This window comes from Elephantulus edwardii, unplaced genomic scaffold (assembly GCF_000299155.1).
Source record: "Elephantulus edwardii isolate Elephantulus edwardi_28Jun2011 unplaced genomic scaffold, EleEdw1.0 scaffold00104, whole genome shotgun sequence".
Taxonomy (NCBI): domain Eukaryota; kingdom Metazoa; phylum Chordata; class Mammalia; order Macroscelidea; family Macroscelididae; genus Elephantulus; species Elephantulus edwardii.
The window spans coordinates 4758567-4773132 of record NW_006399854.1 but is presented as its reverse complement, the minus strand read 5'-3'; the positions used below and the strand labels follow the sequence as shown (position 1 = coordinate 4773132).

Sequence of the window (14566 nt, the reverse complement as noted above, 5' to 3'; positions counted from 1 at the left end):
CAGGATAGAGCAGGGTTTAGAGCTGTTGTGCATAGGGTCGCTATGAGTCGGAAACGACTCGATGGTACATAACAACAATTACCTTTTTTGTCCCTTAAGCAAGGTTTCTTGTTATAGCACACATATTTATAACAACAGTACAAATCGTAGTATTTTACAAGCTAATGACATTTTTCTGGCAGTAATGCTCTCCAAGGTACTGTTGTTAAGTGCCACTGAATTGTAGATGACTCATAGAGAATGAAAGACCTGAACACTTGTATAACTTTCATTGTTTCTCCAAGTTCATAGAATTTCTGGAGGCAAGCTATTTCAGAAGTGGACGTCACTCCTGCTTTCAAGCTTGTTTTAACTGGGGAGCTATGCCAAACACTGTCCAAGGTACAAGGTAAGTTTAAGTCATATGCTAGCTTTGTTGGGCCATGATTCTCAGAAGTTTGGCAGTTATGTAACGATGTGATCTTCATCTATTTTCACATAACAACTGGGTCTTCAAAGCCCAACCATTTCAATAAGTTAGGGAAAAGTCTACTGCTGTTTATGGCATTTAAAAAATTATGCACCACATACTTGTTTGTATATTTTCCGAAAGCCTACATGTGAAAGTAGTCATAAATGATTTCTTTTATAGAAACAATATTTGGAAGAGGTTTGTGTTGCCTAGTCGAAAAAATTCATTTCAAACTATAATGTCTTACAGAATTTTCCAAAATCCAAATTCTTTGACTTGGCCCCAAGGCCATTCATGATACAGTCTTTATCATTTGTGCAGCCTCAGATCTTAGCAAGCCCATTGCAACCTGATCTTCACATATGCTAAGCTTTATCCATACCTCATGTTCTCCTTCCTCAGCTCCAGGCTTGTTTGCCTGCTGTTTACTCTATGGGGCATTCTCGTCCTCTCTCTCTTTCAAATTTTTATTTTATATTGGTTTGCTTACAAAGTTTGAATCCATTGTATTTCACACTCTTTTTTCATTCACATTTAGATTCATACAATCATTCTCATTCATTTTATAAAATTAATCATGACTGGAGTAGGCCCACCATTACCCTATCTTTTTAGGTCCCTACTGGACCTTTCTCATTTCCTTTATCCCCTCCCTCCACTCACCAAATTGTGTGACCCTGTGATTTTGCCCCTACCCAGGCTCACACCTCTGCTCCCAGTCCTTCCCCACTTGGATCCCCATACATGTTTTACTGGATTCCTTCTTAATTTTTACAATAATGGTCTTATGCACTATTTATTTGTCCTTATGAGATTGAGTTCGTTCACTCGGCATAATATCTCCAGAACCTCCCAAGTTACAAATATTTTTTTAAATCGTTGCTTCTAAGTGCTACATAGTATTCCATTGTGTGAATTTATCACAATTTGGACATCTGGGCTGTTTTCATATTCTTGTGATGGTGAATAATGCTGCTATGAACATTGGTGTACAAATTTCTGTTTGTGTGTCAGTTCTAATTTCTTCGGGGTATAGTCCCAGTAGTGGAATAGTTGGGTCATTTGGAGTTTCTAAGTTCAGATTTTTGAGGAAATGGTAAACTGCCTTCTAGAATGGTTTTACCATTTTACAGTCCCACAAAAGTGTATGAGAGTTCCCATTTCTATACATCTTCTCCAACATTTATTTCTATCTGCCCTGCTAAACTTTGCCACTGCTATGGAGATTAAATGGTATCTCAGTGCAGTTTTGATTTGAATCTCTCTGATTGCCAGTAAGTTTGAGCCTGTTTCCGTGTATTTATGGGTCATCCAAATATCTTACTCTGTGAAAAGTCTTTCCATGTCTTTTGCCCATTTTGTAATTGGGTTATCAGTCTTTTTTCTTGTGGAGGTTGAGTAGTCTGTAAATTTGTGTTATAAAACCTTTGTCTGAAGTGGTACTGCCAAGTGTTTTCCCCAGTCAGTAGGTTTTCTTTTTATCCTATTAGAGTTTTTGATGCACACAAGTATTTAATCTTTTGAAGGTCCCATTCATCAATTTTATCCTTTCCAGATTGTATATTTCTGGCTGTATTTGTCAGCCCCTTTATACCATAGACTAGGCCTTCTAAGCTAGGTCTCAGTCTGTCTTTTATGAACTTTATGGTTTTGGGCTTTACTCCAAAGGTCTCTGATCTACCTTGAGTTGATTTTTTTGTATGGTGTGAGACAGATCCTGTTTCAGCTTTTTGCACATAGCAGTTCAGTTCTGCCAGCACCATTTGTTGACAAGGTTACCATTTACCTATTTGATAGGCTTTATTTCCTGTCTAATAACAATTGGCCATAGATTACACATCCATTTTAATAGCTTTCAATTTTGAGTCTTTCTCTTCCTTTCTTAGATGTGTGTCTTATAGACAAAATATTAATGGACATTGTTTTTTTATCCATTCTGCTACTCTTTTTTTTCTCGATTAGTCCATTCACATTAAGTATTAATCTAATTGCTTTTGCTTTGTAGGTGACTGTTTTTTCTCATGCTGCTTTTAATATTCCATCCTTATCTCTTACTTTGAAGAATCTGATCATGATATGCCTTGATGTTTTTGAGTCTAATGTATTTGATGTTCACTGAGCATCTTGAATGTGGAGTTCCTCATTCTTCATATTATCAGGGAAGTTTTCTTCTAGTACCTCATCCATTCTCAGTGATTTCTCTTCCCTTTCATATTCTGGAATTCCAATCATATATTGTTTCTTTTGATGTCATCTCACATGATTCTAACGTTTTCTTCATTTTCTTTATGTCTCATCTCTGATTTTTCTTCTAATATGTTTCCTTTGAGGGAGGTTCTTGTCTTCCACTTCACTGACTCTCTGCTCCATGTCTTCCATTCTACCTTTTTTTACCTTCCAGTGTGTTGGACACTTGTGTCATTTTGGTCTTAACATTCTAGATTGGATTTCAATATACTTCTGTTATTTCCAGTACTGTGCTGGCTCTACCCTCTCTATCTTGTGATGATTTATAAATTTCTTGTACTTCTTTACCTATAGTTTCAATTCTTTCTTCCATCTTTTGCATTTTCTTCCATAGTTGTGCAAGCTCCTCCTCCTTATTACACTTTTTCTGATTCCCTGTCTCTGGCGTATTAACTTTCTTAATGGCCTCTATTGTTTCTTCCATTATTTGTATCTTGTTCCAAAGCTGTTCAAATAACTGCACATCAATATATTTCTTTTGGTTCTCTACCTATAGGGTATTACTTTTATTTGGTGCTTCCATTGTTTCTTCCCTCATTTGTACTTTCTTTCATAGCTGTCCAAATGGCTCCATAGCAACATAGATCTTCTGCCTCCTTGACCCTAGGGTATTCATTGGGGCTGCAATATTCTCTGCTCTTTTTTGGAGAAGGCTTAATTTGTTTTTTTCAGTGTTTGACGCTGCCTGCTGCTTTCTTGACATTATGTGAAGTTTTTCTTAAAAAGTGTTAGATCATTTCTATTGTGCCTGTGTGAGTTGCTGGTTGTTCTTATCTTCATGATGTTATTGATTAGTTGTCCACTTAAAATGTACAATCTATGGGGTGAGCCACTCGCTCTACTGAAAATTCTTTCTGAAAAATTTTGCTTTTCCTATAGTCCTTCAGGTTCTCTCTGGTCTGCACTGCAGCCTTGTAGGAATCTTATTTTATTGTTGTCTCCTCTCCCAAACTCTACGGTCCTTTTTCATCTAAGGAGCAGCTGAGTTGTTTGAGACCAGGTGCTTCACTTGAGCAGTTTTTATCCAGGGGGTTTCAAGTCAGCTCTCCTTCTCATAGCTCAACAAGTTGAGAAAGTCCTTCTCTTTCTTGTTGCTGTTCCAAACTCTCTCATCCTCATTCTATTGTCTGATTCTAAGTAACCTATCTCATTTCAACTTAGTTATTATTTTGCCTAGAGATGAGGTGTCAGCATCCCTATTCCACATGATAATGAGGTTAGGTACAACCTAAATACATAGCAACAGGGAATGTGGTATGTTTTAAAAGTAGTATTATCAGGTCATTAAAAAATTAAACAGCTAGGTGTTTACTAGTGTGAAACTATCTCCAAGGTACAATAGCTATTTTTTTTAAACTATGCTGTTTCCACTGCACGCACTACTTTCTTGATGATAAGATAGACAAAGGACATGTACAGAATTCACACTTTGTAATGTCATTTGACTGCGGGACTGATACATATGTCTTTGACCCTACTGGTGCCTTCTGAGAATCACTGATAAAATAAGACCAAATTTGAGCCTAAATCTACAGGGGCAACAAAATGTCCCACCCCAAGGGATGAGTCAAATATAGTGAACTGGTTTATCTTGGCCAGATCTAGCCTTTCTTGCAACTAAGAATGAGAAGATGACCTAAATCTAGAAATTATTTTCTCCTTCTTAAGAAAAGAAAGGAGTCCATGAAGCCTTGCCTCTATCTTCATATCTCCTGCTCTGGATACTGTTACATGAAGATGTGATGATGGCAAACACCTCAAGACTTCAAGAAAGAAATTCTCAGTGCCATGAAGCAATTACTGTAACTCCAGCACTGCTACTATTAGACTTCTCTATAAGTTAAATAACAAGGAAAAAGTTTGCATTAATGAACCAATTCCACTTCTTCTGTTTATAATTTAAGTTACTATTAGTTGGGTATTGTGGTAACTGCAGCCCAAAGCATTCTTCACTAAACATCATTATAAGTTAAAGAGATTTGATTCCTAGAAACCATTTACAGAACAAAGCAAAGAATTTCTGTTTTAAACAGAAAACTGCTGATAGTCTGAACTTTTGGACCAGGGTCAGAACTAACTCAGATTTAGGAACAGAATCAAGATCAAGGTTAACAATATAATTAGCCCATGATGTTTTAGTCTAATCTTATACTTTTGGAACATCTCACTTTCTACATAAGATTTATTTATGCAGACTTTTCAATCTTAAAACACACAGTCCTCAAAAGGAGTCTTTCTTCAGTACAATAAGAAGTAAAATTCATTAGTTTCAGCTTTATGCCAGGGATCATCAGAAGTCATTGGTACCTCACATGATCTAGTCTTGGCAACCTATGCCCAAAAGAAGCTCCTGATACTTTTCTTTATAAAATCTATTACTCGGTTCCAGGAGAGGAGACCACTTAGCCATTGAATGTGAGTCAGACTTACCGGAGTCTGAAAGCAGCAGAAGAGCTGAGTGAGGAAAGGGTGGTTGCGGGCCAAAGATAGGATCCTTTTCTCAGTCATCGTGCATTCCACATCATCGTCCTGGAGGATCACATCCTTCTTTAGCACCTTCACTGCATAGAGGTCTCCGGTTTCTTTTATTCTTGCAAGCATCACCTATAACGGAGTAGAAAGATAGAACATGAGAGTGTACTGTTAGAATTCCTAGGATGTGAGGAATAACTAAATTAGCATGTAATAAATATGGACGTATATACATACAAGCACATATAGATCACTTAGACACACACAATTACTTTAGCATTTGTTAAAACAAAGACTCACCTTCCCAAAACTCCCTTTTCCCAATACGCGGATGAACTCAAAGTTATCAATACCAAGTCGATTGGAAGAGTTAACCCCAACCCCATTTCCTTCTTTGGTGCTTTCCTTTCCTTGTCTTCTCAAAGTTGATCTGGAGACAAGCTTCTGCAAAGAAGTAGGAATACACTGGTATCAGAAATCTTAGCACAAACATGACTGATGCATTTTTGTACCGAGAAGACCTGTATTTGTGCGAACAAGCTCAACTTCTAATACGTCTGGGGGAAGAGATAACATCACCTTCACAGGATCAGTTTTTGGAACTCAATGTTATCTCAGTATCAGCTACTTATCTAGTCTTACTGCTAACTGGGGGGAAAAATTTAAAAATACTTCTAAGCTATCGAGTTTCAGTTGGCACACAAATAGAATACAAAACCAACAAATTCTAAAAGTGCCACCTGGTGGCCATTTCTTGCAAAGAGCCAACTGACATTTGCCCAGCAACTGTATTGAGGATTAAGTCCTGGATACATGAAATTTTCTTTTAATAAAATATTATATGCTATAAAAGAATTTTTTAAGAAATATATGATTAGGAATTATGTGCATGACCACAGTGTAGTATATGAGCTGCATAGTCAAGTGTACTGAGGGAGTGCACAACAATGAAAGAATTTTTTTTTTCAAAGAGAAGAGCGAAGTGGAGGCAGGGGTGGTCAGGGAGGAAATGTGTAATAACGAAGGACTGGAAATACAAGTTCTCTATAAACTTTCATTAAAATTTCAAGTAAAAAAAGAAGTTTTTAAAACCAACGTAAATTTTGAACAATTTACCAACTGATGTGGAACAAAATTTAAAATACCCAAAATTCTACCAGGTCCAACTCACCATCTGCAAAATCTGTTAATATAATGACATATGCTATACATCTGAGATTTTTAATGCTTGGTTAGCTTTTAAAAATACAAAGTTATGGTTTAAACACATTTTTTCAATTTCACTTTTTCTTTCATATTTATTTTTCCCTGTCCTTAATTATACTTTAGGATTTAGTCTTACTAAATAAAAAAACTATTTATGGAGTTGATTCTGACTCATAATGACTCTGCTGGGTTTCAAAGGCTGTAAAGCTTACACAAACAGACTGCTCATCTTTCTCCTAAAGAATAGCTGATAAGTTCAAATCACGAAACCTCTGTTTAGAAGCTGAAAGCTTAAACCACACCAAAACCTGGCTCCTTTGAGTTCGAACAGCTCTCCAACACTCCACTTTATGAACACAATTTTTTTAAAATTATTATTAATTTCAATGAACATCTACAGAGATTTTGGAATTCCATTCATTCATTGTTGCACTTTTCTCCCCACCCACTCACCCCACCCCCACTCCTCTCCTTGAAAAGCAAAACTCCTTCATTAGTACACAATCCGCCCCCGCCACACACACATCCTTACTCCCACTCCAAGTTTATTCCACTCTGCAACCCTCATTCCGGACTCTTATGATAATCATAATGCCCTAAAATATATTAATTTTAAAGTCCTCTGATAAATAGCTTGTTTCCTGTCTTCCACTGTTGTAAACAACACTGCAATATTTGTACACAAATCTTCAAAAACAAGATGACTGGGAATCTAGGTTCTTGAGCAGACCACTGGCATTTACATGCCACCTCCATGACCTAACCCTGTGACCTTGAGAAAGTCAGCCAACCTCTCCCTTCCTCAGGTTCTTTCTCTGTAAAAGAGATTGTAGTTCTTCCAGGGTACACATAATTATCTCAGGTCAGCACCTGGCATATTCAATGCATTTAAGCTGTTTTGCTGTTGTCCTTTTATCTTAAAATAACTTTCTAGAAATGGAATTCCTTTGGTCAGAGTCTTGCTAGTTTTGGAGACTTCTGATATACAGCCAAGTCATGTTCTAGAAAGGTTGACCAGTTGTATATTCAGAGTTCCAGTTTCCTGGCCCAGAAGCCACAGAGTTAAGCTGGCCTCCTCAGTCAGCAGCAATCCCAGCACTGTACACAGGCCCATCAGAATGCCTACAGGCAAGTGCCTTTTTTAACTCACCACCTGGGAATACTCGTGAGCCATCACCACACAACAGATCAAAAGCCAACATACCTGGAGCTTCTGACCTAGTTAGCTTAAAAAAAAAAATCTATTTGGGGCAACTGCTCAGCAAGCAATATTTGCAACAAACCAACTGCATAACAGCCAAAGACTTAACTATCATTTTACTTAATTTATACGCTAGAACAGAGATGACAAAATATCCAAGAGATCATCTTAAAATTGATCCAACTGTTTTCACAGCTTATTCTCCTATTTATATGTGACCATATATATTTTATTTTTAAGGAATAGAAAAATTTGACCAGCTTGAATTTCAATTCCTTCACTTAAATACTTCCCCTGGTTAAGCTGGTACTGAGCAGAAAACACTATACTAGTATTTATTCATCTTTTCTTTTTAACCCATTCTTCTCCTTTTGACAAACTCTTAAAATTCTGTCTCTTTTTCATGTCATATTGTCAAATAAGGAGTGATTTCAGATTTCCTAGGATTACATAAAATATTAACAATACTTGGTCCAAATGATAATTGACAAGTGACAGTACCTATCCTTGGAGACTGAGCCATGCGATTTATCTTATCTCCACCAGATTTTGATAAATGTGGCCTAAAGTATCATGTAATCTCCATTCTTCAGGAACATCTGCCCCACAACTTAGGAATCCCAGTCACTGTATGAGCATCCTACCTCCCTACTACAGGCAGACCAATACAATGGATTCTGTCAACGCCTTCCTCAAATCAAAGAAGACAATGTCAACAAGAGTGTGTAACTCCAGCAACCAGGAAAGTTACAGTAAAAAGCAAAGGGGAGGTGATCAGGCCTATGGCTCTCATAGTGAGTACACATTCCTTCCTAAGTACCAGACAGCATTTAACAGGTCTGTGTAGAGTTTTCTTCAAACAGATATCAAGCAGCACCCTTCCCATGTCACATCCACACGGCTACTTCTCAGCTCCCTGCAGACACTGGCCAGGAGGGCAACAGCAGGACACAGGCCTGGGAAGGTTCTAAGTGACCACAGCAGGGGGAGGTCGCTGAGGGAGGTCACAAAACAGAACACATCCCAGAATTACAATCCCACCCACTCCTGAGAGCCAAGAGGAAGGAACTCCTGTCTGCCACTGAACTTGAGAGAGATAAATTCATAATCTATAAACAAAAAGTGCAGAACACTGAAGTCCCATGGCTGTGGGCAACTTCAGGGATCTTCAAATTCAGTCATTTTAGAGCTGAAGCAGCTGAGGGCTGAGGGCCACAGTCACTGGCAACCAGCACTGCACCCTCTTGCACCAAGGAGCACAGCCCAGGTCTGGATTCCAGACATTCCATAACACCACATGCTAGGAAGTGGATTCCCCCCCCCCCAAATCCTTTTCCTGTTTCCTCCCATATCTGCAAGCTCATTATTTCTTGTCATGTAATTGTACTTATGGTTGTATTTGTGGAGCAAAATGCTCTTAAAGGGGCACAGAGGACAGACTATGGTTATGCCACATATTCCCATTCAGGCTGAACGTCTATATTAACCCCCACAACAAGAAGTCAAGTCTCACCGAGGTTGGGGAGATATTTCCTGGCTGCAGACCCATCCCTGCCAGAGTCTTGGCGAGCTCCACAGCATTCACTCCACAGTTGGGGGCCACGTTGCCCTGACATCGGATATGTACATTCATCTTACATACTAGGAGGAAGAGATAAACAGAAAGCCGTATTCAGAAAGAAATCAAGTCACCATGCACTACAGCAAAGAGCTGCAAGAGCCCGAAGATTATGACACGAAAGCTTCACTCAGGCTGAACAAGGTCATCTCCTCATCAAATTAAACCAAACAATACGCCTGACATTTTATCTAGCTCATTTTATCTTTCTACAGAAGCAGGAAGGCTGGCATATTAAAGGTGAATAAATTTTAAATACACATCTTTCACCCTGACTTGATGAAACATACTCATCTAGATCATACCCAACAGTCACTGCTGACTTTCCAGCATGACTCAATATAAAGATCAAAGCAAGCATCACAGTGACATGTCACGGCCAATTAAATAACAAGGCTTCGTGTCAACACTTTATTCTTCTTCTCCTATCTGTCAATAGTGCAGTAAGAGACGGCAGGCTAAATGGCACGAAGAGATGGCTGTTCAAACAGGATGGACTTGGTGAGTCTGAGGGAAAGCCCTCTACATGAGGCTTGCTTTCTGAGTCCTACTGTGGTTCAGCAGATCCTATAGCAGAGAGACGGGCAGCCTGTGGGGCTGCAGTTCTCAGTGCTTGCAGCTCCTGCTTCTAACTGCTTCCTGGGGAAAAAACCCAACACTTTATAAAGCTTTTTGAAAGGTCATAGTAAATGGTAGTTAGAAGAGGAGAAAGAGGCAAGCTAAGCTCTTGGTGCACAGAGCACTGATGGGAAGATGAAAGACTGGAGTCTAACCAGTGGAAAGATCATCCCAGCACAGCTGATGGGTCGGTCCTTCTGATGGGGGAAAGAACAGAGGCTGCAAGCAACAAGCTGTTAATGGAAACTTCTATCTCTTGAAGGAGATGCAATGCCAGGTTTTCTAGGACTGTAAGTTTGAACAATGTAAGGGGCTTCTCCAAGAAACAGAATATCAAATCAAGCAGAAGCCTTGGGAGGAATCCTTGCAAGGATGGGGCTCTGAATCTTAAAGCTTCATAGAGTAATTTCTCTCTCCTGGCAATGATGGTATGGAGACACAAAAGCTTAAAGTCTTCTGAAAGCACCACGTGACAGTCGCAACAAAAATTATAGGAGCATTGCATGCCTTCAGGCCTCCAGAGACAAGAACACGTGAGAGAGCTTCACGTGTGACTCCACATGTCAGCAAAGGCTAACTGGAAACAGCTAGTGCGTTTGTCTCAGGAAACCAGAGCCAGGTAAGATCATGCAGCTGATGATCACACAGAAATGGAACCAGAGCCTTAAAAAGCAACCCAGGAGCTGGCTGCTGGTTCTGGTTAAGTAAGAATTATGAAATAATATTTAGGGAAATAGAAAAACACATAGTTCTTGAGAGCAAGCACCAATTTCTTTTTTATTCACAGAAATAGACTTTGTAAGCCCAGGCTGTAAAGGAAAAACCTCTCCACTCCCATGTCAACTGTGTCCTCCACCTCTGCTCTACCAGCATCTTTGTAAAGTCACCAGCATTTTCACCAGGGGGCAGTGCATTCCACGACACCTAGATCCTTACGGTAATGTTCAGGGAGAGATGACTCAACACTAGCAGCTCCCTGGCTCCTGAAAGGCCACTCATCACCCTGGGACCTCATGGGCTGTCAGGGAAGTACAAGCCTATGTCCTCCCCTCCACCTACCCTTTAACTGGAGCCACTCAGTGCTGCTTCCCAACTCTACCCCGGCTTCTTTCTAGCTATCAGACACACTTTCCTAATCCATCTAACTCCTGATCCGACCTGCTCACCTCAACCATCATCAACGCTTGACTGAGCTCTCATTGCCTCTCTTTCACATTTCCTTTTATACAGTGGCTAGTATATACTCAGAAACAAATGAATAAATAAAGAGAAATGAGAGAGTGAGAAAGAAGAAAGGAAGGGAGGGGGGATAGAAGCAAAGAAGGAATTTTAACATCTGACTTGGGTTCTTTTTTTTTTTTTAATTTTTTTTTTTTTTCTGACTTGGGTTCTAAGGCCAAGGATTCTTTAGGTTAGATGCAGCTCTCTTTACATGCCTGCCAAGCAGCACATGAGCAGAACATTAAGACATTAATTCATAAAACATTTAAGCCCATTTGTCCTAAGTCAGGCTCTGTGCCTACAGAACCCCCCAAACCGGCAGCATGGCATTCCCATGAAGAAGTGGAAACCCCGTCTTCTCACTTTTACACTGAAGCCCCTGTCGCATTATCCCCCAGAGCAGGGAGCCACAGTGATCACAGAATGTTGGCACTTTGTAGTTGTGGATGTTGAACTTGTGTGGAATGTTGATTCCAAACCTCTGTTCAGCAATCTGCAAAAGAAGAGGGGGGAGGAAACATGAGAGTAAAAATTCTACTCCAAACATCTTCTGTTAAACCTGTAACAGGAGAACACCAAATACAAACTGTTACTATGATACCTGAGCAGGGTGTATTATTTTGCGGTCCTCAGCCCTGATTAATTACCTAGGCCGTACTCACCAGACCAAGCATATTCTCTAATCAGCAGGACTGGACAGAAACATGGGAGGTGTAAAGGATCATTTGCTACTTGTAAAGATAAAGAGACACTCACATTTTCGTTCCCTTTTATATCTGGGCTTTGTCTCTCTCTGTCAACCTCCTTGCACTCTCATCAACTTTCCAGAACATTTTTCATTCAGGACTAAATTGGTCTTTTACGGACTTATAGGTGCGATTATTATAAATTCTTTCAGAAATTGTGTTACAGGGAAAAAGAAAAGGCAACTATCAAGATGAATTTGAATCAGAGAAAGATCTCATTCCAACTGACATTAAAGTGGCTATTTAATTCAGTTCCTCTGACCTTACTGGGATATTCTGACAATCTTAGTGTGAAGGTTTAATCTCCTATGTTTTCTCTAGCAAATTAGATTACGCATATACTCTAAAATTGACATCACAATTTAAAGTGATGGCAACAGGGCTGCATCTAACAAAGCCTGGGACAATGCTTATTTCTCTTCAACCTTTTCTGGTTGCCTTCTTATAAAGACTGTGATTCATATCTGTATTTGTATTCTTAATAGTCCTGTACATAAAGAATCACCGAGTCCTGGAGTTATCCATTCCAGAGCATCTGTAACTTGTCATTCGCATCAACGGTTCTCCACCTCTAGAATTTATAGCATAAACCTATCCCAGCTGACTGCAATGCCACTGGCAGACATTAGCACCAAGCATTTGCAGGCAGATAGATATTTCTCCTTGAAAGCTCTTAAGAGGATTGAGAAGGTTGAAAGTCTTTTCATTTAGCAATTTATAATTAATGTGCTTTTCATATTCTTATGTCCTGTTTAACTCAGAAAAAAATTCATGAGAGATACACTAATCCCATGTCTAGATTGAGACTAAGAAAAGTTGTGGGCTTGCCCAAGCTCATAAAGTGGACACCTAGCAGAGGGTGAATTATGCATTCAAATCTATGTTGTCTGAGGTCAAACTAGGGCTCTGCCATGCACCAAAATGCTTTCCAAGTTACAACTGATCCATACTGTTATAATGTTCACTGACTACTTTGGTCATCTTAAGGAGAAATCATGCTACTCAAGTACAGAAAGTCAAATGCCATAATACAAAAGGGAGATTTCTATTTTATCAGTGTCAAACAGGATGGAAGGAAGGTGGTAGTACTGGGGTGGGGTGAGAGAGGGTGTGAAAGCAAACTGCTATCTCCTTACCTTTGAATCTACTTTGTTAATATTGTTTTGGCAAGTACAGGCTGTAACAATGAGATGATGGCAGCGCTTATGGACAACACAGGTGCACACTAGGAAATAAAATTCAGCGATTATATATTCATCAGAGGCTCCAGTCTAGCCATTTACAATAAACAAGTCTGTATGTATAGTGTCACTGTGACTAGATCTGGACATCTGGCTCACACAGTGGCCACTGCATCCATCCATGTTTCCTATGTTCTTTGTCACCAAACTATTTTTAATAAAGTCTTGACCTTACCATACTCTTTAAGACTCTTCCTCCTTTAATCTATCTCCAGAGAAACCTTTGATTAATCACAGCTAAACTGTAATTATGATCATGGCATCTCATTATTTAAAATCTTTAATGGCATCTCACTGCCAATCACTGACATTCAAGGTTTCAGATGCTATTCCATGCTGACATGCCACCTTTTTTCCACAAGGGTTATTATGTTTCCTTCAATAAAAACTAGAAGAAGTCACTCATCTCTGGAAAGAAACTGCTCCCTTCTTTCAAATATTATTCACACACATACTTTCTTATCCTCTTTGTCTATCCCCAAACTAAATTATTTACAAGACTAAACTTAAAAAGAGTGTCTTTCATGAAGATACTTTAATAAAAAAAAATCCTCTACCTCTGCTACCCTTTTGGATTATGACAATCTCTACCCCTTCTTTCAAACCGTTCACAGGTTACCTCCCAATGCCCTAAGAATTGCGAGCATAATGCTTTGAACAAAACAGGAATTCAATAAATGTTTGATGGTTTGCTGAATGATGCCATCAATGATTTAGAACTTTCTGAATAATAGCATTTTTACACTTTTTATCTGGATAACTAGCAACTACTGAAGGATGAGCATGTGCAATAAGAGATACAAAAGATGCTGCTGTGGTGGTAGGAAGCTGCCCTTGACTGAGCCCTGACCCATGGTGACCCCATGCGCACACCATGAAACGCTGCCCAGTGCTGCACCATCTCCACAGTGCAATAAGCTGAGGACCCACAGTAATCACATTGCTTGATTTTCAGAAAAAAAGATTTTCCACCTCTTCTTTCTTTATCAGTCCATTTTACTCTGGAAGCTCTGTTGAAGCCTATTCAATACCACAGACCCTGTAGTAAAGGTTTACAGCCTTGGAAACCCAATGGAGGGTTTTCATTAGTCAGAACTGACTCAACAACAGTGGCTCTGGGATCGTTATGTCTTCTTGGAGAATTGGCTCTTTTATAATTATTTAATGGCTCTTTACTCCTGATCACTTTCCTTGTTCTAAAGTCTGCTCTGTCTGAAACGATACAGCTTGTTCTTCACTATTATTAGCATGTTATCTGTCTTTTCATGAAGACATTTACTTGGGTTTGTCTCTCTTACAAGATGTGAACAGAGTGGTGTCATCATGTCTCCTAACCATTATTTCTTCCTGCTCTCTCATTACTTTTCCTCTCTGTTTTAGGGAGTTCTGATGGCCAAGTGGTAAAGAGCTGAGCTGCCATATTAAAGGCATGTGGTTCAAATCCACCAGCTATTCCACTGGAGAAAGATGGACAATCTCCTCCTGTGCGATTCACTGTCTCTGAAAACCCTCTGGAGGGTTAACTTTGAGTCGGGTTCTGACTCA

At 39.3% G+C, this 14566-nt stretch overlaps 1 protein-coding gene across 1 annotated transcript in view; it reads right to left on the bottom strand.

The window, feature by feature from the left end:
- Nucleotides 1-14566, bottom strand: part of PRKCH (protein kinase C, eta) — a 326526-nt gene that overhangs the window by 128604 nt on the left and 183356 nt on the right. The window contains exons 5-9 of the mRNA XM_006891785.1: nucleotides 12917-13005; nucleotides 11398-11527; nucleotides 9091-9218; nucleotides 5471-5614; nucleotides 5129-5302 (exon numbers count right to left, since the gene is read on the bottom strand). Of these exons, the coding sequence (XP_006891847.1) occupies nucleotides 5129-5302; nucleotides 5471-5614; nucleotides 9091-9218; nucleotides 11398-11527; nucleotides 12917-13005 (665 nt within the window). The remainder of the gene's footprint in view (nucleotides 1-5128; nucleotides 5303-5470; nucleotides 5615-9090; nucleotides 9219-11397; nucleotides 11528-12916; nucleotides 13006-14566) is intronic.